At 35.4% G+C, this 16,710-nt stretch overlaps 2 protein-coding genes and 1 long non-coding RNA gene across 3 annotated transcripts; 1 reads left to right on the top strand and 2 right to left on the bottom strand.

Annotated features, from left to right (window-relative positions):
- The first annotated feature begins 3,023 nt into the window (after nt 1–3,023).
- On the top strand, nt 3,024–7,334 carry LOC117632280 (leucine-rich repeat protein 1). The gene is made up of 6 exons (XM_034365717.1): nt 3,024–3,545; nt 4,737–4,808; nt 4,938–5,081; nt 5,504–5,575; nt 5,701–5,772; nt 6,973–7,334. The coding sequence occupies exons 1-6, from the start codon at nt 3,331–3,333 to the stop codon at nt 7,043–7,045; spliced, it is 648 nt and encodes a 215-aa protein (XP_034221608.1). The 5' UTR covers nt 3,024–3,330; the 3' UTR covers nt 7,046–7,334.
- A 2,384-nt stretch (nt 7,335–9,718) lies between these two features.
- Nucleotides 9,719–10,071, bottom strand: LOC117632281. The gene is made up of 2 exons (XR_004586450.1): nt 9,969–10,071; nt 9,719–9,873 (listed from the first exon to the last, which is right to left on the bottom strand). It is a non-coding gene; the product is annotated as an uncharacterized LOC117632281 (long non-coding RNA).
- A 507-nt stretch (nt 10,072–10,578) lies between these two features.
- On the bottom strand, nt 10,579–11,730 carry LOC117630314 (zinc finger BED domain-containing protein RICESLEEPER 2-like). The gene has a single exon (XM_034363053.1). The coding sequence runs from the start codon at nt 11,728–11,730 to the stop codon at nt 10,579–10,581; it is 1,152 nt and encodes a 383-aa protein (XP_034218944.1).
- Between the last annotated feature and the right edge of the window lie 4,980 nt (nt 11,731–16,710).

The raw sequence follows: 16,710 nt of genomic DNA on the forward strand, positions 1-16,710 counted from the left end.
TCCGGCGAATCCGCAGCAGCTGGCGGGGGGAGGTGGCTGGGGTTTGAAGAGGACGTCGTCCCGGTCGTTTTGGTACAGGCCCCGTCCACAGAGAGAAGGTGAGCCATCGCAGAGAGAGAGGGAGCTCGCTGGAGGAGAGAGAGAGAGAGAGAGAGAGAGAGAGAGAGAGAGAGAGTGAGCTGGTTTTATAAAATCCAACTTCGAAATATTTACGATTGTGCCACTAAGACTCTTTTGACCATAACTCTCTTGTTACAACTCCGATTCGGGCCCACTACATGTCTATAAACTCATTTCACCGTGCTCTACGCAACGGTGTCTGTAGAATGGTCAAATTCCTTTCCGGTCAAAAAGTCAACTTTTCCTTAATAAAATATTCCAAAGGCAAAATTGTCTTTTCTCCAAATAAATTATTCATTAAGTATGAATTTTAGGTTTGGGTTATTACAACCCTAATGACTTTTCAATTACATTCTCTGCAATTGAATTACGCAAGTTAAATAACTCTTTGTAATTTTCAGGACAATTGTTTCTAGTCCATTCATTTAAGTGATATCCAGTTCCTTTGTAAAGTGCTAAAAAACCCGGCCCATTAACTTATCATGCATCCACAAGATAATACTTATCTACAATAGAAAAAGTTTTAAAGAAAAGTTTTGGCTATTGTAGTATTAAAGATAATACTTATATTATATGCAATATAATTACATTAATTAAAAGATAATAAATTACCACTTGGAACTTGAAACAGGTTATCCCTGGCTAAAGCATCTAGCAAAACACGAGCATCAGAAGAAGAATAATTCTATCTTATAAAGGGTGATTAATCTTGGGTAGGGTTTGTGAAGAATAATTCCATGTTGATGGGAATTATTCTTTTTCTTAAATGAGATGACATAATAATATTAAGGAGATTTAGTAGAAATCGAATTCTTATTTAGGGAGATACTCTATCTTAAATCAGGATAATTGGCTAATTAAACATAATTTAATTAGCATAATTATTTCACTTAAGAAATATTCCGTTTTACACGTGTCACATTCTAACTGGTTGCTAAAATTCCATGTTCCCACACAGACATTACAAATTTCATGTAGTTGACCATGAACATTACTACAACGAACTATTTGTATACACATCAAGCAACAGTCTGCTTGCCTTTTATAAAACCAAAAAAATTGCAAATTTCACCAAGCTTTCAAACATGATGAGGGCATTTATAAAGCAGTTTTATTCCCTCACAAACAAAAGCATATTCATATCCCACTCAACACAACCTGGATCATTCAAGAATCACTCATCACACCCATAACAACTCAATCAACACAAATGCATATTCAAAAACCACTAGACACACCACCGGATCATTCTAAAGCCCAAAAGGGTACTCAAAAACTTGTTTTATTCGAAGAGGAACTGCTCTTCTTGTTAAATATTTAACTTTTATAGTGTTGTTATATGATTAGACAAGTTTATAAAACTTTATTTTAACACACACGCATTCATATGCCCTAGGTAACTGGACACAATTAGAACATAGAGAGTGATGAACAAATAAACATAATGAATCCGTAATCTGAAGTCATAAATTGCTATAAATAAAAACTTTGAAGAGCAAGACACATAGGCTTACATTGAAAGGAAGAGAGAGCAATAATCTGGAAACCAAAGATGAGATTCCATAAGATAAAAAAGATGATTAAATTGAATATCAAACACAGATATGGGTATGGCCTCCTATATTTAGTGAAGAGATTTGGCGCTAGGGGTGGAGCCACAACAAGGCCTGCCCTGGGCCTAGCCCACTTGTAATATATTATAAAATATATGATATAGTAATACAATTACTGTAATTATATTAGTGTTGGCCCTCTCAGTTGAAGATGAAAAACTTATGTAGAAGTGATTTTGAAATTTTGGCCCCTCAATGTTAAGAATTCTAGCCCGGTCATTGGTTGGCGTGCATCAAATGAAATACACCCCCTACACTTGAGATTTGCAAAATTCCACCCATTATGATAGGATTTGAACTCGGGATTTTGGATTGGGAAATCCCTCCATATTTCCTGCATTTGATTTGCAAAATCTTGATTGATTTTGCCAAACGCACGGATTTCCCTTTTGGAATCATGAAATCCCAAGTTTTTTTTTTTTTTTTTTCATTTTCCCAAAAACACATTAGTTGAATACACCTAGAGTTTTATAGACTTTTTGGCCTTGTTTGGTTCACGGAATGGATTTGAGGGGAAATTATTTCCCATGTCATTTTCCAAGGAATGTGAATGCAAGATTCCTTTCCCATGTTTGGTAATGTCGGGAAAGTAACCGGGAGATTTCACTTTGTTTCCTTTCCCATATTTGTTTTGAGTAGGAATGGAAAACAAAGTTTGTATAATTTTCCAATTATACCCATATTAAATCAAATAAAAAAAGAAAGCATTTAATGATATGTTGTAATTATAAATTGTTCATAGGGACAAAATAGTCATGAAAATTGTGCATTGAATGTTGGCTCATTTTTCCAAACTTTCTCATGAGGAGGGAAAACAACACCCAAGTTAAGAGAAGAGCTTCACTTCCCCCCTACTTTCCCATGTGCCAGGCAATGATTTCCCATGTGCCAGGCAACGATTTCCCATGCCTGGATTTACCAAACATGAGAAATCAATTGAATTCTCATTTCCAAGCCTCTTTTTCCATGAACCAAACGGGGTCTTTAAGAGTTCATACAAGTTTGAATTGAATACGCACAAACTTTTATATGCTCTTTAAAAATTCATAAAATCCAAATTAAATACACCCGAATTTTTAAAGTCTTTTAAAATCTTATAGGCTCTAGATAGTCACCTAATTCCCCATAAATAAGAATGAGAGGAGAAAACCAAACTATTATTTTGTTCGTTTTGACGAAGTAGTGAGAATTTCATTTCAGTGGTAGTTGGTTAGTGGAACAACTCCATTTGTTCATCTACCGCCACTGAGAGTAATAAAAGAAGAAGGAATGAAGAAATCATATCATCCAATCCAGTCCAATACAAAAAATAAAAATAAAAAGGTAAGAAAGAAAATGATTTAAGAAAAGGCCATGTTTTACTCTGTGAGTCCCAAAGCCGATCCTTCTCATTTTCCTTCTCTTGACCCTTTGACTCTGCTGTCTCTGTCTTTGTCTCTCTCACAAACAACCAAAACCCGCAAAACGCAGAACAGAAAAAAGTAATTAAAGATTAAAGGCAAAGCCCTATTGCAAGTACAAATTTTGTAGAAAGCTGAAGAGATTTTGAATCTTCTCAAGAATCTTCTTCTTAGAGCTAGCTGTATCAGCGTCAACCATGGCCATGGCGGCGGCCTGCTGTTTGTTGACCCTAACCCTAACCGTGAGCTTCGTTCCCTTGGTCTATGGAAACTCTGAAGGAGACGCTCTGTACACGCTCAGGCGGAGCTTATCGGATCCCGATAACGTGCTTCAGAGCTGGGATCCCACCCTTGTCAACCCCTGCACTTGGTTTCACATCACCTGCAACCAGGACAATCGCGTTACCCGAGTGTACCATTCTCTCTCTCCCTCTTGCTCCTCTTACATACATATATGCCTTCATTTAGGTACCTTTGTTCAAATTTTAGTTATTTTTTTGCTGATGGATATGAAGGTGATCGCTATTTGCTTTTAGATTGGGCCGCTGTGACTGTTTGATCAAATTGGTTTGCTGTATATATTTTGTGCAATTTTTTTTTTTTTTTGTTTGTAAAACAGTAATTTTGGGCTTTCCTTGGAGACTCATGGGTAATCATCATGAAAAAGAAAAAAAAAACCAGAATAAAGTTTGGTTGGTCAGTTCACTGACTACTCCTTCCCTTTGTTGATAGGTTAATTCAGTGATTACTATTTGGACAGAGTTTTTTTATATAAAAAAATTCAAAGAAAAGCTTTATTTCTTTTTCATGTTTGTATTATTTTGCGATTAAAGACAGTGTGCTTTTCTGCTTAACTCAAAGCAACTCTATTATATGTTTGTGTAGGAACTAGAATACTGTTTCATCAACATTTCAATACCACAATCATGATGTTTAAAATGGGAGAAGTTGTAGGATCATGCATATGTCAAATACATCTTGTTATTATTGCCCAAAATGTATCAGTATTATGCTCTACAGCTCCAGATTGCATTGCCTTTGTGCTGAAATGTTAGTGCTACTTAAGCTGTTGGGACATCATATCATGTATGGTGAAAGACAATTATCTCTATATCACTCAATGTTTGAGTGGAAATTTTTTGCTAGCTTTGCTTTTGAGACTCACCTGTTTCAATATGTGGGTCGATATGAATACTGAAGCTGAGTTTTTAGCATATATTAGAGCCTCAGTTGAGAACATTCTTTGTTGTTGTACAGTCATTCCCATAATTCTTTCTTTGCTTTCAATAATTTTTTTTTCTTCTTTTTTTCCTTAGTCTTGTCTTGTGTGAATTTATTGCATTCGGCTTGCTAGCTGCAGTGGTATTTATGCCCATCTGCAATCTGTTTGAGTCTTTTCATGAATAACCCGTATTGACAGTGATGTCAGAATATTCAATATTGTGGTTACTACTTCCTACCCTAACTCTGGGTGCGGCATTGGTGATCTTAATTTGTACTTTCTATAGGAGGGCAATTTTTAGTCTTCAGTTTGTAATGTTTTTTTCCCAAGTTATTGTTAATATGTTGCAAGTTTATTATATGATTTTGATATATTGGGCAGGGACCTGGGTAATTCAAACCTCTCTGGACATTTGGTACCTGAACTAGGAAAGCTCGAGCATCTTCAATATCTGTATGTTTCTTAGCCCTTCTCATTTTCTCTGACAATAATATGCTGGGGTTGTTCATAAAGCTTACATTTATTTTTGGTTCTTGGATTAAAGTACTGTCTGGCTAACCCTTATACCTCTTTATTATGTAGGGAGCTTTACAAAAATAACATTCAAGGAACTATTCCAGCTGACCTTGGTAACTTGAAGAGCCTCGTTAGCTTGGACTTATATAACAACAACATATCAGGGACCATTCCATCTTCATTGGGGAAATTGAAATCACTTGTGTTTTTGTGAGTTGATTAAATTAAGCACTGAACTTTACCTGTGTTATTGGGCTGTTTTGGCTTAATTTAGTCTATTTTCTCGGACGAGAAATTGGGAGTTTGGCTTTCTGACAACTCCACTTTTGCTTGAATATTGATGGATAACTTATTTGGGATCCTAGATCACAGGTGCAACACCGGAAAATGAATCTGGTAGCTTTTGAATTGTCGCATTTTGCAATTTCTTGAATGTGGCTTAGATTAGGGGACTAATCACTGGCCTTGTATCAATATATGATCTACTGGTCCTCTTTGTGTCTCTGTGTCTCTATCTCTCTCTTTCTTTATACATAGATATATATGTCTATATATGTATACTCAGATTGAAACAATGAGGTTTTTTAGCTAAGTAATATATGCCTTCCTTTCATTGTTGCTTGGATTGGTAGACGTCTCAATGATAACAAGTTAACTGGACCAATCCCGCGGGATCTTGTTGGTATTTCAAGCCTAAAAGTTGTGTGAGTGCTTCTTGTCTCAATCTATTTCTTCAATACCTTCTTTTTTCTGCAAGTGTGGCAGTTTCCTTGTTGTATCTTTTCTGTTATAAACACCTGTTAATCATTTAAAATTGCCACTTTTCCAGGGATGTATCCAGCAATGATTTATGTGGAACAATTCCTACCAGTGGACCATTTGAGCACATCCCTTTAAACAAGTAGGTCACTTCTATCATTTATCATTTTGCTTCCTTATCTTGTATTCCTTTGTAAATCCAACGAGATCATTTCTTCCCTGGCTACAACCAAGGCTACTACATGTTCTCTCGTCTTTTATATTTTAAGTATCTGTATTTGAGCTTATCCCTTCCTTTTTGACACTTAATTTTAAGAAAAAGAATAAAGAGCACTTAATTTTAAGAAAAAGAATAAAGGGCTTTGTGCCTGTTCTTTAAAAAAAAGAATAAGGGGCTTGGGTGGTTGCATTGCTGTTCATGTTTGCATTGAGGTCCTCATGCATGATGCTTCCTGTGTTTGGGCTCAACAGTTGTTTATTTTACTTGTGACTTTACTTAGACTTTAAGTCGCCACATATACAATGCTTAGCCTTTTGCACATGCTTTACTGATCTTGTATACTCTATATGTGAGAATGCATATGGCATGCATATTTTTGCTTGGTCTTGAGCTATTCAGATAGATAATGTGAATTTCGCATGACATAAGAAGCAAATTACCATGAGTATATGGACAAATGAGTTAGGGTATGCACGTTGTGCTTCTCATCATTATCAGTATATTGGAGTAAAATATTGGAATGATTATTAAATAAAATGTTTAGTTTCTTGGATTTGCACTACATATCTGGAAATGGTTGAAACTCCATCCTCTATGCTATAGGATGTTTGTATAGAGAATAAAGTCTGACGAATGGGATTACTGCTGCTATGTCATTTTGGTATGCTTAGTGAACATATTTGAATGATTTTTGTCAAACACAAATAGATCTCTCAAAAACTGCACACTGCTAAATTTTCTGGACTGTCTTAAGAAATAAATAAGTTCATTAAACACTGTTCTAGAGTTCCCACAACCCCCACCATGTTTCAACACTTCATGAAATTGTGTCTGCGTGTAGTGTGGTGTAGAAGTTTAAAACTATTGATTGTGTTATTTCTCACTATTCGTTGAGAATAAGAGATTTATGAACTTTTAGTACCGTTAAGAGCAAGTTCAGTTTTCAATGCCAAGGAAACTTAGGTTGCCTGGGGTTGGGCTAGGGGTTTTCGCTGCAGACGCAGCTAAGATCTTAATAGTCTTCTCGTATAGGTTTATTTCCAGCTGCTAGTTTTATTTTCCTGTGGTTATATGAAATAATCTTTATTTGTTTTTTTTGCTTTTTCGGTTCCAATATTGTAGCTTTGAGAATAACCATCGACTCGAAGGCCCAGAGTTGTTGGGGCTTGCAACTTATGACACAAACTGCTCGTGATGAAGAACGAAGATGGAATCTTGACTCTGCTTTGAATTAGATATGTACGTCCTAAAAGTATATCGTCGCATTTTAATGGGATTGGTTACAAACTCAATCCCCCATATAAGCAAAAGCATATATGTAAATTTTATAACAGTAAATGGCATCGGCACTTGTAACTGTATCGTTGTGCTCTTGGTAATATGTCGAAGACCTTATTTGCATTGATGTAGTACAAGCGAAAGTTCTAGTTATAGTGAATTAATTTGACTCGCTTGCTCACAGTAAATCTGTTGTCTTGTGATAATCTCCCCCTTTTTAACTTGAATGCTATTTTGCTTGTGTTGGTGTTCAAGTTGGTGTTTGTTCTCGTGGCCAAATTGGTGCACTTCTAATGGTAGTACTATTATTTCGCATTCTTTTAATACCCAGAAATCCACCAATCCGATTTGTAGACGCTGCTTTGAAATGTGGGGCCCATGTCAAACCCCGATATCCTTTTGTTTAGTGTGTAGCAATCAAATTAGCTCCATGTTTAGTGCGTAGGAATCATAGTATCCTATCTTTTAACCTTCCAGAAGTAATGACATGTTCATAATGAGTAATTTTAGGTTTTAGCCATAAAAAAACTCACTTTTTCTTAAAAATTACAAAAATAAATAAGGGTAATTTTATCCATTTTGGCTTCTTTTAAAAAATTTCTCTCCTTTGGCATTTTTCAAAGTTTCCCTACTATTATAAATCGTGTAGCATATGGCATGAAAAAAAATATTTACTAGTATAAATCGTTATATTTTTCCCTTCAATCAAAATTTTATCACACAATTTCATCATAAAATAATAAAAAAAATTATCACAAAATACAGAGTGATAAGTTTTATAAATGCAGTACCTATGTGTTGTTTGCGCCTGTTTTGTAATCCCAACTGCCCACTTCAAAAAGTAAAGTTCTTAGGCCTTGAAAGCGAGAAATGCCAAAGATAAAAAAGAGAATACGGAAGTGTGTTATGTGACTTGGTGAGGTAGTGTGTTACTCTCCTTACACTTAAGTTCCAATTTCTCTTTTTATAAATTAAATTAATTTAGATTTGTTTAGACTATTATTTGTATTTTTTTTTTCTTTAAAGCTCTCATGGCATCATACAAATTTACTCTTCATTATAGTTAATTTTTTTATATTCCTTATAAGTAATTTTAGACGAGATTTACTTCCCAACACTTCTTTTTTCCCCATTGATTTACTTTTCAATACTTCAAAGTAGAGATGTCAAACGGGTCATGCTGTGTTGGCCCAGTCCACTTAAATTCCAGCCACTAAGTTATTTAGGCGCTTGGCTTGACCCAATTAATTAATTGGGTCGTGTCGTGCTAACCCATTTATCAAAATCATTCTTGACCCGGTCTAAAGCCCAAGTCAACATTGAATTCGAGTTGTGCTTGGTCCATTTAAATTGAATTTTTTTACCCTTTAATTATTTTTATTTTTATTAAAAAAATAATAACTCATGTAATATTATATTTAGGAAGCTGATTTTTTCACTCTCCTTTTCTTCACTTACACTCCATTTTACTTTTTAATATTTTTTAATCAATCTTTTTCTTTTTTGTTCTTTCTCTTTCCTATACTACCCTTGCCATACATTAAGTTCTTTTTACTTCACTTTTATATTATTTATTTGGCTTTAATATCAAAATTGTCCCTGTGTGTTATCACGTTGGCCAATTTAGTCCATATGTTTTCAATTTGGCCAATTTGATCCCTATGTTTAATACCATTTATCAATTTGGTCCGTTCCGTTAAAATTGCTGCTAAATGAACATGATAATCTTTTTTCATTTTATTTTGAAAACCTATAAAGCTTTTTGAAGTTAATAAAAAAATTGAATTAATTTTAAAATACATTAAAAGTTCAATTAAACTAAAATATATCATTAGAAATTTTTTTAAAAAAAAAAATTTAAAAGAAGGCAGTAGTCTAGTAAGGGAGGAGTTACTCAGCGGGTGGAGAAGTGGGAAGGACCATTGTGGAGTGGTGAGGCTGCATGGGCTTTTATTATATATATTAGACGTGGGTGGATTGGAGTTGGGGAGGTAAGTGTGGCTTGGAGAGTTGGGACTTTTGGGTGTCGGTAGGGAAAATGGATGGGGATAGAGATTGACAGCATTACTGGGTTGTTCTAGGGCTGGGCACGGTTCGGTTTGGACCGGTTTCGGGAAAAAAATGGAACCTGATCCGATAGTGCAGATCGGTTCGGTTTGGACCGGTTCTGCTCAACATCCATACAGAAATCCGAACCAAACCGGACCTGTCCGGTTCCGGTTCGGTTCCTGCGGTTCCCGTTTTTTTTTTTTTTTTTAAATTTAAAATTTAACAAATCTGCCCAAAATGTATTTATATACTAACATACCCCAAATTTGAGGTTCCATCAAGCTTTCAACACATCAAAATGAATCCAACTTCAACAAAAATACAATCCAAATTCAAATGAATCCAACTTCAACAAAAATTCAATCCAACTTCAACACATCAAAATGAATCCAACTTCAACAAAAATACAATCCAAATTCAAATGAATCCAACTTCAACAAAAATTCAATCCAAATTCAATCCAACTTCAACATCATCAAAATGAATCCAACTTCAACAAAAATACAATCCAAATTCTTCAACATATAAATTACAACCCAAATTAAATCAAACTTCAACAAAATAAGTTCCAAAATAAATTACTAGCCAAATACAACCCAAATTCAACCAAATATACATTACAACCCAAATTAAATTCCTCCTAACATTGAAAAGTAGTTGGAGCTATGGTGCTAGGTGTGGATGAACTCATAATATCTACATAAAAAAAACATAAACCCATTAAAACATTAGTCCAACATACATATTATATAATACATTAATAAAGCACATATAAAATTACAAAGACATACCTAATTCAATCGATTCATAGAACTCCATCTCTTGAATTGTTGGCTCATATTGTAAAGAGGATATGTCATCCGACCTTAACCAATTTTGAGAGCAAATTAAGGCCTCCACAATCTTAGGAGTCAAAGAAGCACGAAATGAATTAATTACCCGACCACCCGTGCTCAAGCATGATTCCGAAGCCACCGTTGATACCGGGATGGCAAGCACATCCTTTGCAATAAGTGCCAACCCCGGATACTTAACCCCATTCAATTTCCACCACTTCAAAACATCAAATTCGTCAACCACATCTTCAATAGGGTCGGTGATGTACCTATCAATCTCATGCTCCAATACCACAACATCATTTGCTCGAGTCTCTTTTCTCCAATTTTCAGTCATTTGCCTTCGTTTCTTTCCCCCCCGGTTTAGGCTACTACTTGTATTCATTGTAGTAGTATCACTAGAATAACTACTACTTTGAGTAGATGGTGGTGGTGGTGGTGGTGGCATGGCGTACTCTTCATAAAGCTTCTTTAAAATCTCTTTGATCTCATTCTTCTTCTTAACCGCATCTTCCGGATTCTCAAACCGACTTTTCAAGATAAACTCCAAGTTTTCCAATTTGTATCAAGGGTCAAGAACAAGAGCAACCATCAAAATTTGGTTCAATTTATCAAGGTCACCCCAATACTTTTTAAACTTCATCTTCATGTTAAGTGCCATGTCCTTCAAAACCTTGAAGGTTTGGGTTTCACTTAATATTTCCTCCTCTTCCATCAACAAATCCTCAATTTCTTCTTCCATTGCAATCAAGTCATGAAATGTGGTGTGGGAAGCGGGATGCAAAGTGACACTCATCTTCAATGTAGCATCATAAAATACCTTTAAAAAATTCACAAAGGTACGAGCATTGTTCCAATCCTCATTAGTTGGTGGCCCTTCCCTCTTTCTAGGGTAATGAGACATAACCACCCCATCTTCGACATCCGGTTCATCTTCACCAAACCAAGAAATATATGGACCTTCATCATCTTCTCCCATTCTCCAAAAGGCCTTTTCAAACTTTAAGGAGGCTTCCAACATCATATATGTGGAATTCCACCTTGTTGGCACATCCAACACCACAAGCCCTTTGCATTCAATTTGCTCTTTCTTAACGCAACTCTTAAAGTCTTCTAACCTTTTGGGAGAAGATCTTACATACTTCACCGCATTTCTTATACACAATATGCTTTTTTCCAACTTCTTCAACCCATCACGAACTATTAAATTCACAATATGAGCACAACACCTAATGTGCATATACTTTCCCTCTAGTAGAAGACTACCGTTTCCCCAATGGCCCATTTTTGACTTCAAATAATCTATAGCCTTTGTGTTTGAAGAAGCATTATCGGCCGTGATGGTTAATATCTTCTTCATATCCCAATCAAGTAAACATGACTCAAGGAGTTTACCAATTGAGTTCCCCTTGTGATTGGAAATGACACAAAAGTTCAAGATTCTTTTGTGCAAGTTCCAATCACCATCTATGAAGTGTGCCGTGATGACCATGTAATTGATGTTTTGAACACTTGTCCAAGTGTCCGTTGTGAGGCATACTCTATGTGGTGCTAATTCTTCTTTCAATTTTTGTTTCATGGCATCATACATTGCCATGAAATGCCTCACAAGTGTCCTACGAGATGGCACTTGAAAATTGGGGTTCAAAGAATTACAAAACCGCCTAAACCCTTTTCCTTCAACCACACTAAACGGCATCTCATCCATTACTACCATCTCTACACATGCCTTTAACCACTCTTCTTTCCCATGCATTGTTGACATAAGAACCCCATGGTCTTGGTCAAAAGACAAGAGCTTTTGCCGTTATCTTTAGGAACCCTCCCCGGATATTTCTTACATAGGTTTTCAATATGTTTCCTCAAATTTGAGGTCCCATTTCTAGTAGAGTCTGCTGCATAACTCATAGTGCAATACTTGCACCTAGCTCTCTTCTTAGTGGTTGCATATTTGCTCCCATCCTCCTTCACACTCTCAACCACTTCTTCATATTTCTCAAAGTGATCCCATACTTCCGATTTTTCTTTTCTTGGGCCGGAATGAGGTAATGGTGGAATACCACTAGGTTGAGGTGGTGTTTGAGCATGAGGTGTATTTTGAGTTGGTGTTTGAGGGATGGGTAAATTGGGTAAAGGTGTTGATATAGATGCGGATGCGGATGCGGATGTGGATACGGATGTGGATGACGAACCAACTTCACTATTAGTAGGGTCATGTACCTCTCCAAATGGGTTCAACTCATTCATGATTTCTTTAAGAAACAAAAACAAAAAACAAAGAAAAAACTTAACATAATATATATTAACAAAAACACAACTTAACAACATAAACAACACCTCATATATACAATCCAACTAAATGATAATATCAACACTTAACTAGAAAGCAACTGAAAAACAGAAATCAATTAACTGAAAAACAGAAACCAATTAACTGAAAAACTGAAAAACGGAACAGCAAATCTGTTATGCACTGTCAATTAATCAATTAATCCTTTTGAATGCACAACCAATTAATAAATTTGAATGCACACTAGTAAATCAAACCGAAACACCAAACAAAAGTCAACTACAAGCTAACAACACTTAACTAGAAAGCAACTGAAAAACAGAAATCAATTAACTAGACTTAAGCCAAGCAAGAAAATATAGGGTTTCAAATTGCAGTTTTGACAAATCTGACCTCTGTTCAGTTTTTAGCCTTTAACTTTCAAACCACTAGCCCAATTTTAACATTCTTTGCATCATTGGATTCAGCACGAAAAAACAAAGAACCATACGCAAGCCAATTTCTCAAAATAGTTGCCTATGACAGCAGTAATAAAGCAAAACGAAAAACTGAAAATCTCAAAATCTGCAAAACTGAAAATCTGCAAAATTGAAAATCTGCAAAACTGAAAAACTGAAAAACTGAATAGCAAATCTGTTATGCACTGTCAATTAATCAATTAATCAATTTGAATGCACAACCAATTAATAAATTTGAATGCACACTAGTAAATCAAACCGAAACACCAAACAAAAGTCAACTACAAGCTAACAACACTTAACTAGAAAGCAACTGAAAAACAGAAACCAATTAACTAGACTTAAGCCAAGCAAGAAAATATAGGGTTTCAAATTGCAGTTTTGACAAATTTGACCTCTGTTCAGTTTTTAGCCTTTAACTTTCAAACCACTAGCCCAATTTTGACATTCTTTGCATCATTGGATTTAGCACAAAAAAACAAAGAACCCAACGCAAGCCAATTTCTCAAAATAGTTGCCTATGACAGCAGTAATAAAGCAAAATGAAAAACTGAAAATCTCAAAATCTGCAAAACTGAAAAACTGAAAAACTGAACAGAAAATCTGTTATGCACTGTCAATTAATCAATTAATCAATTTGAATGCACAACCAATTAATCAATTTGAATGCACAACCAATTAATCAATTTGAATGCACACTAGTAAATCAAACCGAAACACCATATCTAATTCCCTAAACAAATAATGAGCAGAAATATACAGACTACAGTCATGAAAGTTTGATAAAAATACAAATGCAAACAGATAGGAAATAACAATATTGAAGATTAACCATTTACAGAAGAGTGAGAAATTCACCTTTGGCACAGAGAGAGTCTTCAATGGAAAACTGACGAGAAGGAGTGCGCGGCTGCGTCAATGGGAGAAAAAAAAGAGTGTGTCTGCTGGAAGCTGCAACCTGCTCTAGAAATATGGATGATGATTTGCACGAACTGCTGATGGAGGACATAGAGATGGTCAGACAGAGAATCGAAGGGGGAAAAGAAACAAAAAGAAAAAACAAAGAAAAAAGAAAGCCATAATCGAACCTGCTTGTGTATGACGGCGCGACGGCTGAAGAAGAACGAGGATGACTGCAAGAATGCTGGAAGCTGCAGAGGAAAAGAGAGGTTCGGGTTCGGCAGCTCTCAGATCAGATAGAGAGAGAGGAAATAAAATCGAAGAAGGAAGAAAGAAACCCCCAAATCGTGTTTTAGTTGCGATGATCCTGTGTGTGTGTGCGTACGGTAGTAGTTTAGACAGCCAATACAAAACAGCCACATGTTAACTATATATATATAATATAAAATATAAATATATATAATATAAAAATATATATTAATTAATTATATTGGACCGGTTCGGATTGGACCGGTTCTTTGTAGTAGAAAATCGAAATCGAAACCGGTCTGAATTGGTCCGGTTTGGATTTGACTCAGTTTTTGACTTTTTTAGTCAACACAATTTTTTTCGGATTTTTTCAGTTTGATTTTGTTCGGTTTTGCGGTTCTAATGCCCACCCCTAGAATTTATCGAGGGGGATGAAATTAAAGCTCATAAAATCATGAGCTCAATTGTTGTCAGTAATGCGCTCACTCTTCAATTTCTTCCTCGTCAGGCTCAGTGGCCTGATGTTCTTACCAAGGCACTTTCTGCAGATAAGGTTTCTTCATCTCATATCCAAGCTTCATGTTGGCATTAATTGCCGAATTCAACTTGAAGATAAATCCCTGTCATTGGATTTTATCAATAACACTCTGACACATGGCATTAGTTAGAAAAATGATTCTCTCTTATAACAGTCAGCAACAGAGTATAACCTTGTAACAATCTTTTTCAGTGGAAATCATTTTAACATAATTTTCTTTTTATCAAGAAAAGTAATTTTTTTAAGATTATCGGTCATGCATATTATCATCATTCACCAAAGGATAAAGTCATGCTGGCCACTTTTAAACCCTATGCATTAGAATATCTAGATCTAAGGCAGACAATCCAGCCTATATGTAGCTTTGTTGCATTCCTTTGGTTGGAAACCCACAATCAGTGACATCAAGAGAAGGAATGAGTGACTTAGCCTTTTCCTTCTAACTTTGGTCTTGCATTCTCTTACTCGAAGACTGACATGAATTAGAGATCCTTTAGCTCACACCACATCGGTGTGCAAAAAGACTCAGTTGGCACTCTCCTCTTAGTTTTCCAATACAAAAGGTCTTTCTCAAATATCATGAAATTTATTTCCCACACCTTCCATACTTTGTTCCTCACCCTCCTTGAAACTTGAAGATTTCTATTTTACTTTATCTTTGTTTGGAGAAGGTTCTTCACTGGCCATAGTTTGACTGCTTGAATCAAAACTACAAAGACTTCAACATAAGAGCAACTCCACCCATTTGCCCTTTGCCATGGCAAAGGGGGAGCTAGGATAGCCACTATTCACATGAATAGTGATTGCCCATTGCAAATAATATTTTCGGATAAGATTTTTGGGTTCGTACGTGTCAATATTTATTATAAAATTCATATCTCAATCGGATAAAATTTTGGTATTTATAGAAAAAAAAAATTCATTAATTTTTTGGTTTTTTTTTTTCATTTTTTTATTGCATAAAAATTGGCAGCCGTTGAATTGGAGAAAAAAATCTGATCGGAGAGCCTAGAGTGCGGCACGTGGACTGTAGCGGGCACTATAGCTCACTGACATCAGCACCAAAACTCAGGCTGGAGCTCGAGCCAACTCAGGTTGCTGGGTCCCACCTTGCTCCCGGGCTTCAGTTTGTTGCTGGAAACAACCCCCCCCCCAAAACAGAGGCTAGGGGGAGATAATGTCTTTTAGCGCCAAAAAAAAAAAAAAAAAAGTAATTTATCCAAGATATATGATAGCATAGTGTGACACTCACCAAAATGTTTTTTTTTTTTTTTTCCGATTGGGTGGTTTGTGGTGTTGTAGATGCTTGATGTCTCTTATTTTGAGTGCATCAATTATGCAGATATGGAAAACGTGGGGCCGCATGCAGTACAACTGATAAGGGAAAAGGCCCATAAGGACAACCAAGTGTGCCATGGCCCTGCCACCATCTTGATTGACTGTTGGCTGAAAGGGACGCATCAACTGCAAATTATTGTAGCCGGCCATGCCCCAGAACACACACTCCTCAGTCTTCTGAGCCGCCTTTGGTCCCAAGATCATAAGCAAGTCGAATTTTCTTTTTTTTTCAAACTTAGAGCATTCATAGTGGGATGTTGTATTTTCAGGGGTCTAAAAATGTATAATTATTTTTTTTGTATTAATTCATTTTTATGTTAAATTTATAAAATTAATTTTTTGTGTATTAGGTTATTTTTATTTTTTCAAATAAATAGGCCTAAAAATATTTAAATTCGGAGAAGATATGATATTTTTATTTTTTGCTAACTTTTCTCCACTTTATCTCACATTTTTTCAGTTGGGTCCCACCTGCAAGAGATGTAAAAAATGATGTACATGTACATCTAAATTTGCATCTTATGGTGGTGATGCAAATATACACTTGTTTACATTGCCCCATTACGGGTGATTCTGATCACAAAATGTGTATATTTAACATACATCCCATTATACACTTTCTCACTGTGGATGCTCTTAGGAAGGACCACTAGGCTAGACCCCATTGAAATTGAGTTCTACCTGTTCAACGTATGCTTATATAATATCCAATAAATTTATTTTTTCTCAGCTACCGTTACTTTTCGTGTGTGCCAATTGAATTTTTTTTAACTTCATAATATTTGTATTTATGTTTCATTTTAAAAATGACTTTTTACAAATTATTTATTTATTTATTATTATTATATGTAAATTCTTACTTTTTTTTAATCAATTAAATATATAGACGTATACAAAGAAGTAAAAAAATTATTATTAGTTTTT

This window comes from Prunus dulcis, chromosome 6, assembly GCF_902201215.1.
Source record: "Prunus dulcis chromosome 6, ALMONDv2, whole genome shotgun sequence".
In the NCBI taxonomy this organism is placed as follows: domain Eukaryota; kingdom Viridiplantae; phylum Streptophyta; class Magnoliopsida; order Rosales; family Rosaceae; genus Prunus; species Prunus dulcis.

Bases quoted from the DNA above. Each gene is read 5' to 3' on its own strand.
- LOC117632280 (XM_034365717.1), top strand. From the start codon at position 3,331: ATGGCCATGGCGGCGGCCTGCTGTTTGTTGACCCTAACCCTAACCGTG. The intron at 4,809-4,937 runs GTATGTTTCTTA...TTTATTATGTAG, and splicing joins CTCGAGCATCTTCAATATCT to GGAGCTTTACAAAAATAACA. The intron at 5,773-6,972 runs GTAGGTCACTTC...CCAATATTGTAG, and splicing joins GAGCACATCCCTTTAAACAA to CTTTGAGAATAACCATCGAC.
- LOC117630314 (XM_034363053.1), bottom strand. From the start codon at position 11,730: ATGGTAGTAATGGATGAGATGCCGTTTAGTGTGGTTGAAGGAAAAGGG.